The 26,213-nt window shown below is 43.0% G+C and overlaps 1 protein-coding gene across 3 annotated transcripts in view; it reads right to left on the bottom strand.

The window, feature by feature from the left end:
- Nucleotides 1-26,213, bottom strand: part of ITGA2 (integrin subunit alpha 2) — a 99,835-nt gene that overhangs the window by 71,955 nt on the left and 1,667 nt on the right. Inside the window, exons 1-2 of one of the 3 annotated variants that reach the window (XM_084833199.1) lie at nt 2,535-2,573; nt 1,854-2,060 (exon numbers count right to left, since the gene is read on the bottom strand). In XM_084833199.1, the coding sequence (XP_084689325.1) occupies nt 1,854-2,032 (179 nt within the window). In that variant the 5' untranslated portion in view covers nt 2,033-2,060; nt 2,535-2,573. Of the gene's footprint in view, nt 1-824; nt 887-1,853; nt 2,061-2,534; nt 2,659-26,213 lie in introns of those variants that run through there. The other 2 variants (XM_084833198.1, XM_084833200.1) reach the window with 2 other exon arrangements.

Here is a 26,213-nt window from a genome sequence, read left to right as displayed (position 1 = left end):
TGCACCCTTAGAATTTTTAATTCAGAAGTTATTGTTCTGGAAGTCTGAGCTTTCAAAATATTGTTCTTAAAAAGACAACATGAAATGTCAGTCATCATTAGGGGCAACAGTTTTAGTGGGCTTTATGATAAAACACTTAACATGTTTGAATCTGTTCTTAAATGCTACGAGTGGTCTGTCTTTGGGCTCACAGAGGGAGAAAACCTATAGCCCCTAGAAAGAGTCTTGGGGGCCATAGGATAATTCGGATTCCCGGATCTGAGATTGGAGACAGCCCTCCAACTGAGGATCCAGGAATCTGTGCTCCCGCCCCTTCCCCCTCACAGCTAGCGTGGAGAGAACTGTGCTGGCTGCCTCCCCAAGGTCGCAAAGGCAACCTCAGAGAGGGGGTAAAGGGGCATGGTGGTGGGTGAGGAGGGGACTAAGGAAGCCAGGATATGATATATCCCATGGCCTCCCCAGTCTCCTTCCCTTCCAATCCCAGCTAAAAATGGGTAAAAAAGCCCGTCTAGCCAAAATGCAGAGCGGGAGGAGTGTGGAGACAAAGACTGCCTCCACCGCTCTTCTCACTTTGCATAGGATGCCTGTAAGCCTCTGATTTGGGGCGCAATCCTATCACCATAGGATTGCGCCCTAAATCCATTATCCCACTTTTATGCTCCATGTAAGTGACTGAGGAGCCTGCTTATTCACTGCAGGATTCTTTTTTGACTCCATCATACAGGAGCTTCCTAAACACCCCATAAAGCTTGCGATCCTATACATACCTAGCTGGGAATAAGTCTCAACTGAAGTAGATAGTATTTATTTAAAGGCTTTTTTACCCTGCCCTTCAGCCAAAAAATGATCCCAGAGTAGCCTATAACGGTCAGTAATAAGATAGCCCTCTGCCTTGGACACACAACCTAAAAGACACAATGCAAAAGGAAAAAGGATTGGGACATTGGGAGGAGGGAAAAAGCAAACCTGGGCACTAGTTCTTAATTAAAAAGTTCTTATAAGTGTTCTTTCTGCCAGGGAGGAGGGAAGCAAACTCCTTGCAGGTGCTCCTTCTCTGGCTGACAGATGGGCCAGGTTGGTTCTTCCATGAAGTTCTTCCTGGGAGGCAGGAAATCCAGTTTTCAAGTAGCCCTTTGTCGCTTACCTGATGACACAGGCCATACTGTGCTCCCCTTCAGCTCTGCAGTCCCAGGGCAACAAAACGTAGGCATGCACACAAGTCCAGGAAATTGTGCTGGATTGCAACCACTGTTGGGTATTTTACCCTGATTTTAATTTTGTTGAGATTTATGGACTATGGAGCTTCCATATATTTATTATAACACAACAAGTGACTGTACAAAATGGGGTGGGGGAGTGTACCTGGGACTGTGCTGGAGACAGGAGGCAGAACCAGAGCTGAAACTGGGAAATGAAGTTGGTGGAAGAGCCCATATGGCAGCATTCTTTGAACTGCTCTGCTGCGTAAGCAAAGTTAAAGCGTATGGGTTGGCATTTTTATATGTCTACCCAACTCTCAACCTTCTTAGGAGGAACCTGTCCAGATGTTGGCTTTCTGCTTGGTGCTGTGTGAATAAGCAGTTCCGCAACCTGGGCCCTCTAGACGTTTTGGCCCCAAAGTCCCATCATCCCTGACTATTGGCCAGGATGGGTGGGGCTGATGGGAGTTGTAGTACAAACTATCTGGAGGGACCCAGGTTGGGGAAGGCTGCTCTAGGAGCTGTGAAGATGCAACACTACCCCTCTTTTCACCATGGTTAAAGGATCAAATACAGGCTGAAAGTTCATGCAATTCCTCCTACCATCTCCGTCCCCAAACCATCCTAGTTTCAAATGCAGCTTTAGGACCATACCAGGGGTGCTTCCAGATGAGTCTTATCATGCAATAATGCTGCCTCAATTCATGGAATTTTATGGAAGGTCCAGGCGTCATCATCTTCCGTTTGTAATCCTCCTGTTGTCTTCCCCGTTTTTCTTTCCACAAATAATCCATTAAGGAAGAAATGACTGCACAATAGCTCCAGAATGTCATTTGATCTATAGCGTTAGTTGCCCTCTGTCTGGATGCACCAGAGGTTTAGGATTAACAGGGAAAGTAGAAGGAATTATTGAACAAGAGAGGAAAGGCTGGGGAAAAGAAGCACTTGATCCTGTAGTCTGCTCCCTAACCTTTAAACATGGTTATGGGATATCTAGCATTAAGTCTGCACTGGTCCTCAGGAGAGAAGAATCGGTGAAAGCCTGGTTTAAAGTACACACTTCCTGATATTACACACTCCCTCTTACATGACAATATTCATAGTGGTGGTGGGGGGGTATTTTAGTTATTATTGTAACTAACCTTGAGTTTGGAAGAAGGACAAGATAGAAATGTAAAACAGAAACAGAACATCTTGTGATTCTCCTCAGAACATACTACTGGTTAAAAACAACAGGCTTAAAATAAAGGACATTTAAAGAAAACCTCATCGCTACAACATAGTTGCCCTTAGGTCTTCTCCCTGCACTACGAATGTAGTACAGAAAATGCTTACCATTTGCCTTCTTGATTTAAAAGCTGCTGAACTGTATATCCAAATTGCTCACTCAGGGGGCCAGAAAATACTTTTGCTCCTTGGAGCCCAACATTGTATGCTTCACTGCAGTTTTGAAGGATGCCTGTTAAGAGGAAGAGTAATATTACCAGAAAAATCAATTAAGAAAATAAGTTGATATACTCCCTTTCTTCATGCCAATTCCACTCAGTATATGATTTCTGCATCACCATGGATGGGAAATTCCACCTTTCCACTGCTCAGATACAGCAACTGGTATATTGTGACAGAATTCAGCATCTCAAGTTAATTTTTTTTAAAGTTTCTAGCCCTTAAGATGGAGCGGATAGGATTAAAGGGTAGGGGTGCAAAAACAACATAGGGAACATGGGAAGCTGCCATATATTGGGTCAGGCTAGCCTACCATTGTCTGTTCTCACCAGTGATGGCTCTCCATGATCTCAGGTGGGGGTCTTTTAATCACCTGATCCTTTTATGGCTAGAAGTGTTGGGGATTTGAACCTTTCAAATGCAGGGCATGTGCTATGCCACCAAGCAATGGTCCCCCACCTTTCAGAAGCTAAAGTGTATACATAGCAAGTTCTCAGCTTAATTTCTGTTGGACAAGGAAGATAGCTTCAGTGTGTGCTACACAGCTCTTTGACTTCCCATGACCAGCAAAAGCAGGATAAATTGCACAAAACAAGCAAATGAATTTTCCTGGTTGGCATAATTAACACAGTCAGAGAATTTAATTATTGTTCTTAGGTGCCAATTTTGAGCCACTTTGCCTCAAAGTGAGAAATCAGTTTCTCACTGATTTGAGTATGAGGTACACACAGCCGTGTATGTCACCCTAAAACTATTCCATGAAACAAGACTTTGGCTGGATCTACACTTACCGCCTTTTTTCGCTTCCAATGAGGTTTCACCACCCACCTTTCACACTACGCAATACCTGCCTCAAATTGGAACCGGAATTTCCCACTTCCGTGCTCCCGCTTTCAATACCCTAATATCCCGGTATTTCCCCTTAATGTGCTCTGATTTTCTGCCTTCGCTACCGTATCCGGTCATAGTCCCCTCCCCCGTCTGTCCATATGCGGTGGCATTTGTATTTCCCTCCTGTCCAATCATAGCTCTCGACGGCCCCATGTCTTCTTCCGGCTACCGATCGCATAGCTTCCTCAGCAGCCCCCATTTCCTCAGCAACGAGCAAAGGGCTGGATGTGTGTGCGCTTGTCTGATCTCGGAAGCTAAGTGGGGTCAGGCCTGCTCAGTGCTTGGATGGGAGACTGCCTGGGAATCAGGCTTCCTGTACTGAGCAGGAGGTTGTTGTATCCCTTCAAATGAGATTAAGTTTTACCCCCTCTTTCCCCTGCTCTGGATGTTTTTTTTTAAAAAAAATTCAGGCATTATCCCCGCAGAATTGGGGCTTCTCCGAAGCGTCACAACTTCGAATCTTTGAAGATCATGCCTGAATTAGAAAAAAAACCATCGCCGAGAAGCCCCGATTCTGCGAGGATAACACCTGAATTTTAAAAAAAACATCCAGAGCGGGGGATAGGAGGGGGTAAAACTTAGTCTCATTTGAAGGGAAACAACAACCCCCTGCTCAATGCAGGAAGCCTGATTCCCAGGTGGTTGCCCATCCAACTACTGACCAGGGCTGACCCCGCTTAGCATCTGAGATCAGACAAGCGCACGCAGGAAAACAGCAGGAAAACAGCACAGTGCTTGAGTGTGAACCGAGCTTGCGCATTCGATGAAGCATTGCAATGGGGAAAATGGGTGAGTGTGAATAATCACGTTTTAATGCGAGAGCGTTTAACCCAATGGGACACCCAATTCATTGCGATGGCGGGCGCAATGTAGATCAGCCCAGATCATTGCATACTTTAATAGCTGCTTTCTCAATAACATCTATGAATTCTTATCAGCATTATGTAGACCAAGCCCCCTAACCCTGCCAAACAAAAGTAGATCAAGGAGATGATATCTTTAAATTTTTTATTATGTGGTTCAAATGAGTAAAACTACAGCAATCAACACAGGATTATAGTTTAGAGGAAAATGGCCTTAAATGTTTCAGCGTCATTTAAATCTCCTGTTATCTTGTTAGAGCAGGAAGTCAATCAGATGAACTCTTGAGAAACTTTCTGACACTGTTAGTATGCCCATTCATGAACTTCCTACATTTCCAGTTCATCACTTTAGTACAAGCTAATGCCCCCAAATGATTAATTTTGAAATCCAAAACTTACAAGTGGACACAAGGACAAAACACTTGCCTTAATTCTGTCCCCTAATTCTAGATGTGTGAGAAAGGCACTAGTCTGCATATTGGTTTGTTTGTTATATTTATATCCCACCTTTTCCTCCAGGAAGCCCAAGGCAATATACATGATCCTCCTCCTCTCCATTTTATCCTCATAACCACCCTGTGAGGTAGGTTAGGCTGAGAGTCAGTGACTGGCCTAAAGTCACCCAGTGAGCTTCATGATCAAGTGGGGACTTGAACCTGGGTCTGCCCAGTCCCAGTCCAACACTTTAACCACTACACCACACTGTTTTTCCCTTTTACTATCTCATCACATGTTCCACAGTTTAGCTTAGTTATTGAAAACAGAGTGCTGATAAATACTGGTTCAAATTAAACCTGATCTGTAAAGGTATTGGGGCTGAGTTTACAGGATAAAGTATCTGAATAAGTAACAATACGTGTTCAAAAGTATATGTGTGTTTTCTTAATGGAAAGTATAAAGGGAATGTTGGGAGACAGAAGCAAGCTGAAAAAGTGCATATTCCAGCCTTCCTCAACCTGGTGCTGTCTAGATCTTTTGGACTTCAACTCCCATCAGCCCCAGCTAGCATGACCAGTAGTCAGGGTTTATGGGAGCTGTAGTCCCAAACATCTGGGCAGTACCAGGTTGTGGAAGGTTGGCATATTCTAATCCCTAAAGTGGTACTTTTTGTTTTAGGAAACATGATACAAATGAACTCACAAAGCAATCTAATCACTTCCTGGTATTTCTCACATATATTAGAAACATGATTATTATCCTTACTCTACAGAGCTTCAGTGTGAAATATGATGTGAGACATAGAGTGAAACATAGTCATTCATGCACAATACTGCAGGGGCTCCTGCAGCGGAACTGCATTCATTTCCCCGCTTTTACACATATACAAACACACTCAAACCTGTGTTAATGTTAGTAAATCCAGCAACCATTGAGCAAGGGGTTGGACTCGATGGTCTTACAGGCCCCTTCCAACCCAACTATTCTATGACTATTCTATAAGCATAGATATATTCCTGGCTGCCACTGCAATTCCCTCTCTTCCTCCCGAATCCAATGACAATTAACATGTTTGACTTTGAATGGGAACACCCACACATTCATTTATTTATTTAAGACATGTTTACTCACTTTTCATTCCAAAACAGAAGGTGCTCAAAATGGATTACAATGTATAAAAATATACAAATAATAACTAATCATTTAAATACATTAATAAGCTATAAGCAGCAGCAAACACACACACACACATCTCCAGACTACAGGCTGAAGTCAAAGTAGATTTTCGCTGTTCCTCAGATAACCAAATCCTCAATTCTCCCCTCCCTCCACATACTTATTTTAAACCAATTCCCGGTATGATTTTCTAATTCTGCCACAACCACATGACTCCGTACAACAACCCTGAAGGTTAGTCTTAACCTCACTGGATGGGCTTGATTAGGATACTTAGCTTTAGTTCATCTTGCGTAAAAAGGAAATGATATGGTACCAGACAGGATGCTTTTGCATTGAAAATAGGATTGTAAAAATTATTTTGCACAATAGAAGGTATTATGTATTAACAGCAAGGTGGAGTTCTCTTCCACAGAATGAAAATTTAGTCATGTTAGCACAAGCTGCTTCACATGCTATCATTGTTCAGTATATTTTAGGATCAGAACAAAAACAAACACACTAATAGGCCTGGAGAAAAAGCCTTTAGAGTCTAGCCTAGGGTCCTGAACATCAGGCCCAAGGACCATATCTGGCTCACCTGGGGTTCCAATTTGGCCCTCCAGAGTTTGCCAGATGGCCATGCCTCCTTCCCCACATCACCAGGTGGTTCCCACACATCATTTGGTGGTTTCCTGGCATTTGCACAGCTTTTTCCCCATTCTAAAAGACTGAATGCCTCTCTTAAGGCTTAGTTAGGAGAGTCATTCTCCAACAACAAAGGAGAGGGCCTTCTTGGTGATGGCCCCTGAATTATGGAATGATCTCCCCGATGAGGCCCACCTGGCGTCAACATTGCTATCTTTTCGGCGCCAGGTTAAGACCTTTCTTTTCTCCCAGGCATTTGGCATCATTTAAGCTTTAATCAATCCTGGATTGTCTTCTGGTTATGGTTGTTTGCTTGTGATTGCTTGTTTAAAGTTGTTTTAGATATACGTCCTCTTGTGTATATTGTCTGTTCATGTCTTTTTATGCAAATGGATTTTAATCTCTGTATACTATATTTTTTAGCCTTGTGATACGTTCCATGGGGTTTTCTTGGCAAGAATACTGGAGTGGGTTGCCATTTCCTTCTCCAGTGGACCACATTTTGTCAGAAAAGTCACTGGAAAAGACCCTGATGCTGAGAAAGACTGAAGGCAAAAGGAGAAGGGGACAGCAGAGGATGAGATGGCTAGATAGCATCACCGATGCAATGAATATGAACTTCAGCACGCTCCGGGAGAGAGCGCAGGACAGGAAGGCCTGGCGTGCTATGGTCCATGGGGTCATGAAGAGTCGGACATGACTGAACAACGACAACAAAATACTGTATTTTTAAAGTTTTTAATCTTTGTAAACTTCCCAGAGAGGTTTGGTTATGGGGCAGTTTAGAAATGTAATAAATAAATAAATAAATAAATGTTGCTGGAAGTAAGAGCTTTAAGGTAAAGTATGCTGGCATTTTTGGTCTTTTGCTCCCCTTTGCCTTTAGCCCCACCCCTTTTGCCTTTGGACCCACCCACCACTAGGATGTGGCCCCCGAGAGCTTCTCCAAATTTGAATTTGGCCCTCGGGCTGAAAGAGGTTTAACACCCTGGATCTAGGCCATCAGTCTTTCATCAGTCTCTCTGCTTCAGCCTGTCTCTGGGAATGTAATATAGGCTTTCTGTAATAACAACCATTACTGGCAATAAAGCCAACAAGGAAGAGCATACATGCATTTGTTATCACTCAGTCTTAAACCTCACAGGAAGCAATATAGTAATAAAACTAAACATATCTAAAGATGGCCTCTTGTAAACATGTCTAGGAAGTGAATTAATTTACCACATAAAGATAAACACCAACAAAGAAAGACTTCCTATGTCATTAATTGCTGGGCTGGAACTAACACAAGTAGATGTAATAACGTAGGCATTTTCCACATACTCCTCTTTGAGACGGTCACACCCACTTACAAATTGTTTACTGATGTTTCATATAAAAGGGGCTGATGACAGTAAAGCTCTTGAAAGTCTACTACTGGGTTCCTGTTGGGAATTGCAAAGGAGACACAGGAAAATTGGGAGGCTAGGCACCTATTCCTTACTCACTGTATCACAAGGACAGCTGGTCGGAGAAGAACTGTTTATTTCTTTAAAAGTGGTGACCCTAATTAAGATGCATGGTTTATGGACACACAACATCCACGGTTTGTAAGTTGCTTCATTCAAGCTGTGTCCAATGGCCAAGAATGATCTCATGAAAATGAAAACAAGAGGACTTTAAGTATTCCCAAGGATGAATCCGTTGTGAGGAATGAGGACTTTTTAATCAGGACACAGGCTGTTTACAGATAAGAGCTCCCTGGACTATACAACTGTGTCAACTATTCCCAGTCAAGCTAAGGGTATGGTGTGGGTGACAGTCTGGGCTGACGATGTAAGCCCTAAGTTAGCCTTAGGCTGGTTGTACTCTGAAGCTCAAACGCGTGTCTACTATTGCCAATGGGCCTAATAAATGGCATTTTCTTATTTGCTGCTACAAGCACGTCAGCAAAGGGGTACATCTTGCCATATATTTGTGAACTGATAGGACCAGTTTCCTTGATAAGAAAATACTGATATCCTTTATATTGTATTTATTTATCTCCCTTGTTTAACCTGTTCTGCCAACTACTGATGTAAACAACAAACAGGCATGGGACAACTCACAGGAGAATTCTAGCACAGGGGCAGGCAACTTCAGGAGGTCCAGGGGCCATTTTTGCCTCCCAGACTCCCCCATGTGGGCCACAGTCCACAGGGCACCCTCCAAAAAAGCCAGTTTGCTGGAATTCCACGGCAAACCACTCCATAGTGCTACAAAGTGCTACAATAATTAAATTTAGCTTGTTTGCAAGCTAAATTTAACCTTTTAGGCAGTCTGTAGCAGCTACAGCATGCACATTTATAACTGTAAATTTGTTGAACATAAAATGGGATGTTTTATTGCGAAATAGACCATGGTTTAAAAAGACAGACTAGGATCTTTTTTCTGGTTTGCCCTTTTGAATTAAAATGCAGCACACAAGAAAACATATTCAAGTATCTGTACTCAAAATAGTAAGAAAGAGCTAAGTTGGCTTGATACCTATTTTTATCCTATAAATGAATAAAACTTATATCTTTGGGGGGAGGATTTATATTTATAGAGTAGAAAGGCAGCACGTGTGCCTACATTTCCATAATGGCATAATACTGTTTCAGCTTTACAGCTATGGCTTTTTGTTACTACGGTGAACAGTTATATTCCTATTAGTATATGGTAGGACTTCCTATATAGTACAATTACTAACTGTGAACTCATTGTCCTAATGCAAATCCTTATGCAGCCAATACAGCACTATCCATGGACAAATGCGGGGTATTAGCAGGCTTAGGGGAACCACAAGGCTTGCAGAAGCATTGAAACATCTTCAGGAAAAAAAACCCTGAAGAGGGGCCCCCCACCCCAAGCAAAACCATCACTAAGCTTGCTCAGTTGCCAGGGTCTACCTGATAGGCTGCGGGTGGGGTGGTACAGAAAACCAGATGTAATAGAATATCCTGGAAGAGAACATAGTTGGCTGGCTGGCCTCCTGAACAGGAGCGCTCCACACTGCAACATTTTGTTGCAAGCCCCACTTCTGCTTATCTCTGGTAAGACTGTGGCCTACATGGCCTATTCCTTCCAGGAGCATATACAACTGGCACATAATTTTTCAGGTTTTATGTTATTTTGTTAGCATGACAACCAACATGTTAGCCTGAGGTTTTTGGATCTCAAATTGATTGTAAATACTACTTTACATACTGTCAAGATGAACTCTTTCTGCTATTCCACTCTTCCTTTAGATTCCACTGAAAACAGTAAGAGAACTGTATGGTAAAATGCTGTAGGGAATTAATAATATTCCAGAGTCTAATGACCATAATAGCCAAACAAAACCTCCAGATTCAGAGGCCACGGACCTCATAATACCAGTTGCTGGCAGGCAATATATGGAAGGGCCTATTGCCTTCATGCCGTTTGTGGGCTTCCAAAAGCCATCTGGTTTGGCATGTAAAAAACAGGGTGCTTGCCCATTCATAAAATGGCTTCCATGGTAGGCATGGCTGGTCACAAAATATTCATTTCTCAGGAGACAAACTGGCAAAACTAAAAGCTTTCCTACACAAGGCTCTTAATCTGTGTTATCTACTTTGGTTTTGTCAAAGAATTGAGATCCAAGCTGTACACAAACAGCTTTTCTTTTCTTGTTTTACTGCTACATAACCTCTAGGTGGCATCGTGGAATAACACAAGTAGGAAAATACATTTTCTTTTGCTTTCAAAAGTAATACTCCATTTTCTCCACTCTGAAAAAACCCTGGGAAAGTGCTCTTAAAAAAAGAGAAGCAGAAATAGGGATGGCGGACAAATCCGCCACGGACTCCAATGAGGCTGGATTCTTTAGAATCCGGCCCACCAGAGTCTGTGGTGGAACGGACTGCTCCCCCTCGCCACCCTGTGAAGTCCGGTCGGGACGGACCCTACCTGGTGCCGGCTGGTCCGGGTCCATCGTCTTTGGTCTGCAGCCATCTGCTGCCGGGCTGCGGACGCAAATCTGCTACACGCCATTTGTGTCCCTGCCCTTGGCCCTGATAGGCTAAGTAAATATTTACGTAGCCAATCACAGCCAAGGGCAGGGATGCAAATGGCATCTGCTACACCAGATGCCATTTGCGTGACAGCGGACAGAAGTCCAGCTGCGGATAGGCCTGGCAGGCAGCTCTGCAGACTTGCCGCGGAACGGAGCCAGCCAGGGAGGATTCTGGGGGGAGGGACGGATCGCCTCCCCCCCCCCACGGACCCCTTCAGCAGACTGGTAAGTGGGTTTCGTACACCCCTAAGCAAAACAGGCGGGTCACATCATCATCTAAAGAACCTGCAAACAATCGTGAATAAAGAATAATGAGTACACAATAAATGCCTCATGTAGAAAATCTCTAAAAGAAAAGCAACTTGCCCAAGCACTTAAGTACAATTCAGAGGTGGGTCTGAGCTTCGAATCACAGAACTACTCATTTGAGCCCAAAGAAAGGCGGTGCTGGAGGGCAGCCCTCGCTTTGCAGCATAACAGCTTCCCAGTTGCTAAAGAATATGATACATGACACTCCATTATACTGGGAAGGGTAACAGGTTCTTATTTTCAAAGTTTTTCCTGTTTTATGTACTCTAGTAATTAAGGGTAAATACTTCAGAACAGTGTAACTACTTTATTACTGGGTCTGAAAGCTTAGGTGTGTATCACAGTGGCCCCATGAGCTCTTCAATAGTTAGGAAACATCACACAATCCATGCCAGCTCTACGCCCCCGGAGTCTTCAATTGTGCATGTATCTTAAATGAACGGTTATGTTTTCAAGCTCCTGACTTTGAAGCCCAAATGGATGCAATAAAATGTATGGCAGTCATCAGAAAAGAGTGTATCATTAGCTTTAGGGGAGTTCTTGGCTTCTTTTCATCCCAGAGTGTTGCCAAACTTGACATCAGTCCTGAAGCATATATTAAAATCAAATATTTGTCAGTGTTTCAGATTTTCAGCCCATGCTTTTGAAACCGGTTTCCCATTTGTGATCTTCAGAAACTATAATCACAGTCTGAAAATAGCATATTTGGACTTAAGACAACTGGAGCCCCAACCCTACATACATTTTTGTGGAAGTAAGAACCAAGGAAGACTTAGGGTGCAATCCTATGTGGATCGTTGGCTGCCTCCAGACTTGGAGGTGACCAACTATCCAATGCAGGGTGGGCAGAGTACAGAGGGGATCTTCTCCTCTGCTCTCCGGTGACGCTGTATTTGCAGTTACATGGCCGATTTTGGCTGTCTACCCAGGGTAACTCAGAGCAGGGGTGGAATAGGAAGTGTCATAACAGCATTTCTGTTCTCCTCGCCCCGTCCCTAGGAACGCCCTCTTTTTCCCTGCTCCGCTTTGCTCTTACAAGTGTGGAGCTGGGGATGAATAGCACTGCCTATGTGGAGGGGAGTCAGTTTTCTGGGAACTGACCTCAGAACATTGGCTCCAACCTCGGTTCCCAGAGAATAAAAAGTCCTATGGCCATCTAGCCACTGTCTAGCTGCTATAGGATTTTGCCCTTAATGGTACAATACCATCTGATGCGCATGTGTCTGCCTCTTTCATGTATGAAGCAGGTGTGTGTGGGGGGTCATTTTTATAACAAAAGCTAAGCATTGGTGAGAAGAGCTGAATCCCTTTCTTCCCAGTTCAGCATGGATGAATCTATCTGTTTCGCTCCCTATAACATTTGCATTTTTTCAAGCATAAGCTTGCTCCATCCCCTTGCCATACCAATTTGCAATTAAAAAAAACTTTGCATGATAATTTGTACACATTTTCATGTACATGAACATTCATATGTATTTTCCCTGAATATATGCATTTTTGCAAGCAATTTCCGTTTTTGTATGCAATTTTCCCAAATGTATACATTTTTGTACACAATTGTCCCTAATATTCACAGTTTTGTACATATTTTTGGATTGGAGAACTGCGTTGCAAAATTGGTAGGATAATTCAGAACAGATAATTGTGTTTGGTTTGTGTATTAGTTCAGGAAGGGTGTATTAGGTTGGTTAGTACTAAAATGGAAAAACTAAACAAATTTCTCCCCAACCCCTATTCACGGCTTCCTTATCTTACCTCTTTGTACAGTGTCACTTCAGGTACTTCCGCCACCATGCCCAGCTCACTTCTGCTGTCGGAGCCAGACTGGGGAAAAAGGTCAGTGACAGGGCATGGGGAAGTAAGGTGAGAAAGGTTCAGCTCCTCACGCTATCGTCTCCCTGTACTTTTTGTTCTTAAAAAAACAATTGCATACTTCCACTTGCTGCTTTATATGTGAACATGGCAAACCCATGAACATCAACTATGTCTGGCTGTTGTTGTTCAGTCGTTCAGCCATGTCCGACTCTTCATGACCCCATGGACCATAGTATGCCAGGCCTTCCTGTCCCGCGATCTCTCCCGGAGTGTGCTCAAGTCCATCCAGTCTATGACAAAAGGACTTGTGCCCAAGTAAATACAGGTATGATTACAAAACCCACTGGTTTATACCAAAGAATTGTGACTTAACTGTCCTATGGATTATACTGTACATTTGTAACCAGATTTAAATTTCTTTGATATTGGCTAAACTATTAACAGAGCAATTAATAACAACATTTGCTCTTTTGCTAATTTCATAACTGAATGGCTGCCGTCACAGTATGAAAAGGAACTGTTTTGCTAGATAATTGCTAACTAATATGTTTTATGTATGATTGCTAATTTTTGTCAGAAAAAATAAACTGTAGAATAACAACAATGATCACAACAACAGGAGCTGCACACAACTCAAGTCCAGAGAAGCCCTTATATGTGTGCAAAGAATGTCCATGGGTACGTGGGGGGTGGGCTGCTGATGTTGCCTTCTGGTTTCAGCCCCTTGCACTACTACATGAAGCATGGCCTCCAGAAAGGCATGAAAGAAGCATGTTTCATCAAACCAATTCAATTACATCTCTGCACACTATTCACTTATAATATTTTTTAAAGTATATTAATGTACTGGATTGCCTCTAATTCAGACCTCAACATCTAAGCCTCTGCTGAAATACAGAAGAAAAGGGTAACAGAAATGTCTGTACCACATCCTGGTGAGGGTAGTGTTGTTATCAGCAGTACAACCAAACAAAACATGTGTTTCTTGTAGATATATTTTTAAAAGTGTTCCCAAGAAGCATGCGACACAAACGTATTCCTTCCTGTTATCTCTTTCCTTTAAATGGTGATATTTCCTGAAGTTGTAGCAGGCAGAAAGGCCTCCTGAAAGGCAAGATATCATGCTTCATCATACCAAAACTGGTACAATTACATCTCTCTGCAATGTTTCTCTAGAATGCGTTTAATAAATAAATAAATAAATAAATAAAGTACATTTCAAAATGATTAAGAGAATGAATTAAAAAAATAGAAAGGCGGGGGACATCTCCTCAAGACATTTAAAGTAGGGCTGTGCACAGAACCCCTGCTTTGCCTCTTCAGATCTTCCAAAGCAGCCCACTTCGAAGAGATTTGGATCCAATCCGCTTCACTTCGGATTTGGATCTGACGCGAGATTCGCATATCCAAATCATTCTGATATGACATTTTCCCATTGACTTGCACTGGAAAATAGAAATGGCCATACCTTTTACAGTTTTCATGAGAAATACATGAGATTTAGAGACCTGTCAGCCCCAATGGAAGGGATTCCACTTCTCAAATTTCAGACAGTTTGGTCCAGTAGTTTTTGTGCTAGGCAGAGTTAAAATTTGATTTTTTCAACAAAAACTCTCTAAGCATATAGCTATAACTTTTCACTGTTTCCACTGAAGTGTATAAAATTTGGGGACCTCCCAGCCCCCATAGAGAGGATTTCACCCACCAAATTTCAGGCAGTTTGGCCAAGTAGTTTTTGTGCTAGGCACAGATAAAATGTGATGTTCTCAGAAACTCAAACCAAAGATCCTAACGGAATAATCAGAGAAGTTAGGTGTTTAAGTGATGATTAGGAGGAGGTCACTATCCCTAATCTGTGCTGTAGGTTTCTTTGAAATGCAAATAACCCCTCTCCCCTAGTATTACTAAATTTGGTAATCTGGGTCCAGATAAAGTTGGCATCCAGGCTTTGGACTGCCAATTTGCCATCTTGGAATTAAGAGATCATTGATTCATGCAACTGCCCTGTGGTTAAAATTTGCTTGATTTCTAAAGTCTGGTCAACTTAATGTGCCTAGCTCCATGTTTTCTAAATCATATAACCTCCTTCTCACTCTCTCTCAAGTACTCGGATTATAACAGTAGGGATGTTGGAGAAATCTGCAACGGATTCAAGACCCCGAAGATGCCTCATATTGGGCTTGCTTGCTTTGCCATACATTTAAAAATAGATGTAGTGCTTTGCCCACCTTATTTTGACATGTGGATCTGTGTAATGCTTTGCTTGACCTCAACACAAGCACACACAGAGAGACACACAAGAGCAAAAGAAAAGCAAGTACAGAACAACCTACAAGCCAATAAAAGGATTTATACTTTATTTTTTTAGGGAAAAGATATAGTGTTCAAAAATGGGAAGGGAAGGAATACAGGAATTGAGAAGGGCAGGTTGGGGGGGAAAGAGCCAAGAACAAGGAAAGTACTTGTTTAAATATATTTGTGTTTTTTAAAAGGATCTAGCCAGAAAACTATGAAGAAAGAGTGGGAAAGAGTCACACACACACCACAGATCTAGCCAAATAGCTTCAGAGCTCCCTTAAGTAACACCACAAGATCGCTCTATCTCGCAATGAACAAATGCAGGCTTTTTTCTCCAATATATCCAGGATCCCTGCCACCAGCTCTGTCACTGATGGGTTATGTTCAGCCCTAAGTTGGCAACTAGAGTTGCCATTTGTCAAAGCTCACTCCTTCCCCTCCCTGATCTTTCTCAAGTTGATATATTTTGGAGACAGGCTATCTGGGCTTCAGAAGGCATCAGAATAGCTCCGAATCTCCGATGTGGACCGAGGCACTTTACAGTTTAGACTACTGTAATGCGCTCTACGTGGAATTACCCTTGAAGATGGTTCAGAAGCTGCAGCTGGTACAGAACACGGCGGCTCGCCTGATTAAAGGCAGCCGCCGGCGAGATCACATCACTCCAGTGCTGAAGGAGTCGCACTGGTTACCAGTTGTTTTCCAAGCCAAATTCAAGGTGTTGGTTTTGACCTTTAAAACCCTATATGGTTCCAGCCCAGCCTATCTTAAGGAGCACCTCCAGCAACACCAACTGGGTGACCAGCCAGATGGGCGATTAATAAATTTAATAATAATAAATAAATAAATTCATTGGTGACCCGCTTCACTTCAGAGTACTTCAGTGCTGGTTTGATTTGCTTCCAATCACACTGAGGCACCCCCGAAGCACCCCAATTTGCTTTGGGATTCGGATTTGGCAATGAAGCAATGCACAGCCCTAATTAAAAGGCCTATTTGGCCACAGATAATCATTTGTGGCTTAAAAGAAAACAAGAAATTGGTTCTTTTTTAATGCTTCCTTCCCTGACCTAACCCACCACAGGAAACCAGCTATTCATACGTGTGCTCCCACATCCTATCTACACATTGAAGCAGTGAAGAAGCTAAAATGGTCAACTAAGAAAGAAACCTACTCCACTACAGCCACAAATATACTGCAGTGGTATTTATTCATTTGGATTTACATCTCGCCCTTCCCCTGGTGTGTGGCCAGGTTGTAACAAAACTAAAGTATGGATTTTTTTCTCTGCCAAAAAACCATCCCAGATAAGCAGATAAAACTCCAATGCTAATGAAATTAAAATTCAACCCCTGTATAAGATTATTAAACTTGGTTACTAAAAATAACTGTTTTACAAATGTGCTGGAAATTTCAGATTCACATGCACACAGTAATGGACTTTGCCAACTACAAGGGTATTCTGAATATACGTATATGTGGCTGATCACAAAGAAGGCATTTGTAGATTGCAGATTACATGCTGTTAATTTATGAATAGTGTTGGGACATAAGCCAAATTTTGAATGATTATACTTACATTTTTAGAAACCAAGTTATGCCCTGCTTGTGAATCTCCCCAAGGCTTCTGTATGTAGATACTGAACTTAGAGATACTGTTAGTCTTTCAGATTAATGCTATATTCTTAGATAAGCAAGAACTGGGTCAAAGCAGCAATCCTAAATGGACTTTCTAGAAGTAGTTAACCTTTTTTTTTGTCTAGAGGGCTTCGTTCCCCTGGGGATGATCTGTTGGGAGCTGCAGGCCAGAGAACAAAATGTGGATGAAGTTCGCAACATTGCAGAATTGTGTAGCTTTCTCTCCCACCCTCTCTCTCCTCTCTGTGTGTGCCACTGCATCTCTCTCTTTTTCTTTCTCTGTACTACTCCATCTCTGCAGGCCATTTGAAATTAGGGCTGCAAGAAATTGGGCCAAGGGCCACAGGCAGTTCAGCAGAGTTCTGCACAGATAAGAATTTTTTTAGACTATGCAATACCAATATGTCCCACTCTTTGACTACTGAGACAAAGCTCTTTCCCATTTATTCTGTCTGCTGAAATGAAAACTGACAGCAAAAATATTTTTTGGTGAGTTAGCTTGTAAACATTGTAGCCAGCTTCAATATAAATTGCAATGTTGTGTGTTTCCAGATGGAGCTTTTATCCTGAAATCCTTCCTCAAACATGGAATTTTATGGGAGGGTACAGTGACCTGGTTCGCATGTCAAGGTAAGCCACTGTGAGTTAACTGAACCACAGAGGCTCCATGATGCACGCTGGCCACCATTTGGAACATGCAGGCCACGGTGGGGATGCACCATGGCTTGCTGTGTCATGCAAATCCAGCAAGGGTGGATTGTTGGCATGGTTAAAAAACCACCCACAACCCATGGCTAGTTTTAGGGTTGTGGATGGTTTGTTAACCACAACAGCAACCGACCCTCACTAGCTTCGCGTGACACAACAAGCTGCGGCACCCCCCCCCCCGTTGCAGCTTGCATATGCCAAATGGAAGCTAGTGTGCGTCACAGAGCCTCGTGGGTGAACAGCACCTTTTGATTTGTAGCACTCTGTCTGGAAGCACCATTATCTTTCTCATTTAGTTTTATATTTTCTCTCTATAAAAGGCTAACTATGATTTGAGGATGAGACACAGAAATCGTGGCTGCTTTGCATATGTGAGCTCTTAAACAAAGACCGAAGTTTTCCATTTGTAGTCCGTGAACTATTAGTAGTCCACAAGCTCTATTCAGGTGGCCGACAGGAAGATTACAGAATAGTTGAGAATATCTGTACTTCATTCTGAACTTGGTTTACTTTTTCTAAATCTGGAGATAGAGGCCATTTTAACTAGGGCCGGATTATCAAACAGGCTGACAAAAGGCCCTGACCTTGGGCCTGTGATTTTCATAATACAGCACTGGTGTAGTCTACTAATTTTTCCAAAAACAATTACTAGCTAAAAACAAGATTACAGTTATTAAAATATGAGTTATGTATGTGCTTTGATTTGTAGAACAAATAAAGTTTATTAAGCGGTCTGCCAAAGCCACCATAAATTTTCAATGGTCTCTGAAAAAAGAAGTTTGAGAACTGCTGACCTAAAACAATAAAACATATGCTATGGATATGGCGCTTCATGAACAGCTCTGATCGGAATGCAGCTTGTGTCCTGTCTGCATTTCAACATGGTAACCATGGAAATAGGGACAGGCCTGCACAAAGCCTAACAAAGGAAACCTTGAAATGAGTAAATGGAAATGACAACAGTGAACTCTGAATTTTCAAGACTTTTAAGAGCGCTAATGGCTTGTTCTGGCCTTCTGAAAAATATATATCTGTAAACCCACATATATATCCATTGTACCCAAAATCAATTACATTCAAATGGATTATTTTGAAATATTTTCTTAATCTAGCCATACTTAAAATTGTCTATTTTTAAAATTGTGATTCAACAGGAATAATTTGAGAAGTTTTAAAATAGCTCCTATAAGTGCAATATCTAAACTTCATTCTCCTTGATATATTGTCTGATGACATTTGTAAAGTATGCCTCATTGTCTGACTAATATGATATTAACTTAGGGTGGGTTTGCACATAACGCTAAGCAACCCTGAGGTTGGGCCACAGTGGGTTAGCTGTTCGCTCGTCAACCCATGTTCCTCCCGACAGACAACTGGGCAAGCCCTGGCTTAGGGTAGCTTGTTTCCCCCCTCAGTCCTCCAGACTGCTCCCTGCACATATCCCAGTGTCCTTTGTTGAACAGCCCATCTTGTCTCCTCATCCTGGCCCCCTCCCCACCCTGATCCCTACCCACTTTTGAACCACTTCATTTGCCACCTTTTTAAAAAAATTTTTTTTCAGTCCTTCAGAATTGCGCAAATGGGGTCATATTTATTATTATTATTATTCTCCCCAACCTATCACAAGTGCGCAAGGCACAATTTTGGCTGTCCAGTATGTGTAGTCTTGCCTTATCAATTTCCTTGTATTTTTCAGCTGTCAAAAGGGAGCACCTAAGTGGAGTGGGTAACATACAAGGAAACTGGCAAAGCGAGACTGCATATAGGCTAACTTGCGCACAGCGCTTTTTTGCCACTCTTGCCAAGCAGCTCTGTAGCCGCTTGAGACAAACAATGGTGCCAGTTTCAGACAGCACGATAAGCCACCCTGAGAACAAACTATCCTCAACAATGCTACTACAAGCCATGCATTTTCAGGGTGGCTTGTTGGTGAAAAACAACCCACGCTGGATTGCCCACGCTGGGTTCAGATGCTATGGTAAGCCATCTGACACTAACATGGCTCACAGACCACTGTGCTTTATTGTGGGATGTGAACTCAGTCACTGTCTCACTTTGTGTGTTCACTGGCTAGTGGGGCCAGAAAGTCATGTTCTAGCCACTTCCAGATGGGTGTCATAACACCCCAGGGGCATTCCTCATCAGAGGAAGATCTAGAGCCCCCAGATCCAGATGTCACCAGGGAACAGGCTGTCTTCAGAGAACCCCAGGGCTGCCCGACAGTCCTGGGCACTCAGAAGAGGTAGCTTCAGATCTACTTTCTCAAGAGGAAGAGAGCTTGGCTGCTAAAGTAAAGGCGTATAATGAACTAACACCTAGCCCCTGAGAATGCCAGCACCTAAAGATATAGGCTAGGACAATGGCCAGGTGAAGGAGTGCCCATATGCAGAGGAAGCCTGCAAGAGCAAGGCCTTCTTCATGAGTAAGACGTCTGCCAAAGGCATAAAATGACCTGCAACTGAGCATCGGGTGGGGCTCTGGGAGCTAAGGCTTAATAAGCCTCAGTCTTAGGGAGCAAGAGTTGATAGAACAGCATCTGTGTACCACTTCTGAACAAACCTTCTGATTGTCTAGCCCTTGCTCTACTGGGCTGCCTTATGTTGGGCATTGGGCTGCCTTGTGACTCTGGATTTGGACTTGCTCTTGCCTGGTTATTAGCTCTCTGATTGAACTCTGTTGTCTTAGACCTTTGACTGCCTTGTGGCTCCGCTGGTGGATTGCCCTTGGATTCTTGGCCTTTGCTTGCACCTAGCTGGCCTAGATATTGAGCTACCTTGTGAACCTGCTCTTGGAATTTACCATGTCTTGGCCTCACCTGACACAGGACACTAGATCAGCCTTCCCCAACCTGGTGCCCACTAGATGTGTTAGATTACACCTCCCAGCATCCCCTAGCCACCAGGGCAGGCTGGGGGATGCTAAGAGTTGTATCTGGAGGGAAACCAGGTTGGGGAAGGCTGCAATAGATTATATTTACCGTTCTTATGGCCATCAATTGCTTCTGGTTACTGACTGTGCTACCATTTGATGACTGGTGCAAGATATAGGGCAAAGAACTTGGACATGAATGTGAGAGCAGAAAAAGGATACCTGCATCCTTTTGGTGATGCCAAGGGCAATGTAGCCATGCCTCATATTTCCGGTGTTGCGAATGGTTGTTTTTAAGGCTCCTCAACTAGCAAAAGTACATCATCACTTTTACCAGTGGTGTAGCCTCATCTGACATTCAAATCAGAACTCTATCACTTCCAGGTCATGGATCTTTGATATGGTGTTTTCATCTTATTGAATGGATATCTTATTTATGAAAAAGTAGTCACCCATTTCCTAACCAAAATTATGGGGTCCTGCAATATTGGCCAATATTACGGCTGAGTTTCCAAAAGGGACTGAACCATGGAAGATTCCTGTTACATATTATTAGCTAAGGAAGTTTAGTTCATGTGTCTTAAGCCTTGATGCTATTCTAATATTTGAAATATCAAGAACCTAGAAATGGGTAGTAGGAAATGGAAACGTGTGCAGTTAAAACTTGCCAGTGCAACCAGGTATTTTGGCCAGGTGGGTCACAACCTACTTTGGTTACAGAGATTTATATTATCCTTGCTTAACCTAATCATATTGCATATGCTCAGTAATGTGAAACTAAGTTTACTGTTAAATTGTGTAAGGTGATGGAGTTCTTAACTTCTTTATATTGGCTCTGTTGTAGTAGTTTAGTAGATGCAGAAGCAGTTATTGCAACTAAGGGGCATGCTAGGAGTTGTAGGACTTTTTTCTGTCTAAACATGCATAGCTTAGCGACCTAAATGATAAACCTCAAATGGAAATCCCTGCAGCTTGCTCTATAAACTTTGTACAGACACATATACACAAGTATTCCTTTTCTCTTACAATTGTCACTATCAGAACAATATTCCTCATATAGCTAAATTCCATCTACTCTGTTTTGATGGCATTGGTACACACTGTCACTCTAGTCTGAATACATTTGCAGCCTGAACTGGTGCTTTTGTTTAAACCCCAATCACTTTCACCAAGAGAATAAAGGACAGATTAGACAAAAATGCAGATAGAATGTTTCATGGTCTGAGGCTTCATCCCTCTTTTTTTTTTAAGTATTACAAGGCGGTTTGCGTGCCACAATTCTTCCAAAAGGTTAATGGCTTTGTATCTGATTTCATTCCCTCTAGCAGTACTACATTCCACAATGTTTCCCATAATTATTGAAAGAACAAGTTGGAACTTCTTACAGGTAAAATGCCTTTGCATTGGCACCCAACTCCACAGTAAGCTCAGATGAAACAATACACTGTTTTTTACAGTCTGGAAGTGTGTGTATGTAGTGTGCGTGTGGGGGAAAGTTATGACAAATGAATGTCACATGAATGTTTTCTGCTGTTCCCAGAAAAATATATGTAAGGGCTACAAGTCATCCAAAAACACAAGGAAGTTCGTATTCCCACATTTCACATTCATCCTGGCCCAAGGATTAATGTTAAGTGTAAGGTTTAGCGGCATTAAAGGTATTCAATTATAATGGTAAAGTGGGCAAATGTGCTCATTTTTTAAACCTAGAATTAGGTTACTATGTCTGCACAAGTCTCCCCATGTTGCAGGTCTAGGAGCTGAAGCCAACCAAAAATGAAGTAGTCTGCTTAAGGATACCAAGGTGTTCATGGCAAAAGGGAAACCAGATATAACCTTTCCATGCTTGAGCAATTGGGAGCAGCCCACGGGACTTTGTGTTCCCTCATTCACACCATCCTTTCCGAGTGTGAATTCCTGCCCCCAGAGTCAACTGCAGTTTTGCATTATGTCAGCAGTGATGTTAACCACGGTTGTGGCTAATCAGGGTTTACTCCTAACCAGCATTTGAAACCAGGTTAGCCTTAACGGCAAGTGATATTGCTGTCAATGTAACACTTAATTGTTGTTTAAGGCTACGGATGAGAAATAGCACTCCATAAAGAAGATGTGTGGAGAAGAAGCATGCAAACTCATGCTCCCACCCTGCCCCACCGGCAGCATTACCAGCCCTACAACTTCTTTATATCTTAGATTGTTTTCAAGGAGATCCGTCTTTGGGGACAAAACAAAACATTGCTCTGCCAAGTACCTAACTTCTAAAATGAGGAGCACCAGGGTCCAACCTTGCGAGGAAGCACATCCCCCCACCCCTAGATCTGAGGAGGCTGATTCGGATTGCTCAGTGGCAAAGGGCATGGCTGGTTCCAAAGGGGTGGCAAATAGGACAGTTCCCACAGGACTCGCTTAAGTGATCAGAGGAAGCTAGGCAAAACCTTGCTTACAGGCAACACTGCTCCACACCTTCAGCAGAACCACAATGAATAAAGGTGCCCTTCAGTCATACCACTGAGATGTTAGGAACATTGGAAGCTGCCTTATACTGAGTCAGACCATTGTTCCATCTAGCCCAGTATTGTCGACACTCACTGGTAGCAGCTCTCCAGGGTTTCAGGCAGGGTTCTGTCCTAGCCCTACCTGGAGAAGCTGCAGATCGAACCTGGGACCTTCTGCATGCAAAGCAGGTGCTCCACCACTGAGATGCGGTCACTCCCAAACAACGGGAGTTGGTTTATTGGTGCTTTTTTAAAGGCATGTGGAGTGGCTTAGCTTCTTGCATTTGTCATCTACGGAGTGGACTCTTGGATGCTCCCTCAGGATGCTCCCTCTTGGATGCCTCTATTCAATCTTGGATGCTCCCTCAGGATGCTCCCTCTTGGATGCCTCTATTCAATCTTGGATGCTCCCTCAGGATGCTCCCTCTTGGATGCCTCTATTCTCTCTTGGATGCTCCCTCAGGATACTACCTCTTGGGTGCTCCCTCTTCTCTCTTGGATGCTCCCTCAGGATGCTCCCTCTTGGATGCATCTATTCTCTCTTGGATGCTCCCTCAGGACACTCCCTCTTGGGTGCTCCCTCTTCTCTCTTGGATGCTTCCTATTTTCTCTTGGATGCTCCCTCATGATGCTCCCTCTTGGGTACTCTCTATTCAAGCATTCAGAAGCCTACTTATATGAAAGGAAGATGAGCAAGAATGAGCATGCTAGCTCCGTCCCCTTCATCACCATTTTCATCATTCTTCTTGTGTTCAGAGAGAACGTCTGAGGTGGAGAGGCTCTCCCATCTCTGGAGGGTCTCCTTGTGATTGAGAACCAATTATGCAGAAAGCCTTCACTGATAACAGAGGCTCCCTGCTTCAGAAGTTTTCCCTGGACATGTGGAGGGCAGTGAGAAAGGCAATTGGGGGTAGCTTGCTTGTTCTCACTCTCTCTTCTTGCACGTTGGTGTAAGTAAGTTTCTGAAACCCTAAGAATGCTGTTTGTGTAACTCACTTGAATACCTCTGCCTCTTGCTAGCTGAGATGCTCCACTAATGGTCTCCCATCAAGAAAGCCCCAAAATCCTGCTGCCACTGCTGGTGAGGAAAATGTACTCTGGACAAGCTCAAAGGCATTCCCATCTTTACTAATTTATATATTTTGGCATAGAAAAGGAGCTAATTGTTATTAAATGTCGAAAACACACTTTATGGTAAGTACCGTATGAGAGGAAAAGGAAATGCAACACAGCCATGCCACATGTTTGGAAATAAGATGTGGTTTAGTGTAGTGGCTAAGAGCATTAGCTGTGAGCCCTGAAGTCCCTGGTTGCAACCCTATACATACATACCTGGATATATGTTTCATTGAATTTGGGGAAAGGGGAGGGCGGGTTAAATGTGAGTTAACATGATTAGGATCATACTGTAAATCTGCAATAAGAGGTTAATAATATTGGCCTACCTTACAAGGCTGGTGTAAGAATTACTGAGATAAAGTAAGATATGCTACAGAAAAGCTAAGTGTAGTTATTTGAAGAACACTAAGAAAAAGAGGAGATATTTATTTTAATTATTTACTTAAAATTATTTTTAGGCTGCCTTTAAGAGTAAAACCCTCTCAAGGCAGATATATTGATGCTATGTTATTATGACACAGTACTAATATATGACAGAGAAGAAGGCCAGGATATCTTCTCAATCATCCCAGAATGCAGGACACGGAATAATGGGCTCAAGTTACAGGAAGCCAGATTCTGGATGAACATCGGGAAAAACGTCCTGTTAGAGCAATACGACAATGGAACCAATGACCTAGGGAGGTGGTGGGCTCTCCCACACTAAAGGCATTCAAGATGAGGGGACAGCCATCTGTCAGGGATGCTCTGATTTGGATTCCTGCATTCAGCAGGGGGTTGGACTCGATGGTCTTATAGGCCCCTTCCAACCCTACTATTCTATGATTCTGTTATTAATTACATTTATACCCTGCTTTACCTCCTAGAAGGTCAAGGCACTGTACATCATCCTCCCCACCATTTTATTCTCACAACAACCCTGCAAGGTAGTTAAGCTCACAGTGACTGGCACAAAATCACCTAATGAGCTTCATGACTGAATGAGGATTTGAACATGAGTCTCCTCAGTTTGGTGCTTTGAGACCGAACACTCCTAGCGCTACGAGGCAAAAGACGTTGTGCAGTTATACCATCTTTTTCTCCTTAACATTTTTTTGTGTGTGGAAAGAAAAAAGATGGAAGAAACACTGGGGAAACATGGGAGGGTTAGAAATGGATGACAACATCATCTGGACCCCCCTTTAAAATTCCATGAATGAGACATGGTGATTGCAGGAAAAAAGCCCCATCTGGAAGCACCTTTAGGGAGCAATCTTATAGCCCCTGGACATTGTCTGAAGGCCCATAGAATAGTTCATATTCCCCACACTCCAAATTCGGAAGGGGGAGTTGGAGATCCTACTCCCTACCCCATCCCCTTGCAGCCTGCACACATGCTGGCTGGCCTTTGAGGACAGGAAAGCGACCTTGGAGAGGGGGAAACGGGGGCGTTTCAGTGGGTGGGGAGGGGAGTGAAGAGGCCAGGATAAGCTCTCCTGAGCCTCTTCCTTCCCTCCTGCTCTGAAGTGCCATCACTAGATGGGCTCAAAAGCCCATCAAGTGAAAAACGTAGAGTGGGAGGATGGGGAGGCAAAGATCACCTCCGCTGCTCCTCCTGCCCTGCACTGGATGATTGGGAGCCTCCAAATTCGGAGACTTTTTTTTTATCGTTGAGTGGACAACCCATAGGATTGGACCCTTAATCCATTTTACCAGCTTTCCCCAACCTGGTGCCCTCCAGACATGCTGAACTACAACTCCCAGCATCCCCCAGGCTGGCTGGGGGATGTGCTAGGAGTTGAGGTCCAGCACATCTGGAGAGCACTAGGTTGGGGAAAGCTGCACTACACTATACTGACTATGTTTATAAGTTATTCATTTTCATTTATATCATTGACTTTGCTTTCAATTATCTACAACAGGTCAAATTTTAAATGCACAATTCAAATTAGAGAGACATCCCTGACAAAAGTTAAGGGAATCTTATGTCTTGCTGGTTTCAATAGAAGAGAATTACAGCACAAAAATCCTACATACTTTTTCTCAGAAGTAAGCTCAGTGGGGTTTATTCTCAGGTAAGTGGGCATAGGATTGCAGCCTAAAGTGCTCAGGGATGCTTCCATTGGAGGGCTCCTAGGGCTTTTCTACACAAGCCATTTAATGTGTGCTTGTTATTCCCTACTCATCGTTCTTTAGGGGTCATTAGATGATGGTGTGACCTTCCAGTCTCATGTTTGTGTCTAACCAGCACTTTAACTGAGTTGTTTTTGTTTTTCTTAGAACAGGAGCAAGGAGGCATTTAATTGT

This window comes from Heloderma suspectum, chromosome 2 (genome assembly GCF_057233095.1).
Source record: "Heloderma suspectum isolate Gila_16-S chromosome 2, 16-S_ref, whole genome shotgun sequence".
NCBI lineage: Eukaryota > Metazoa > Chordata > Lepidosauria > Squamata > Helodermatidae > Heloderma > Heloderma suspectum.
This window is presented reverse-complemented; position numbering and strand designations above follow the sequence as displayed.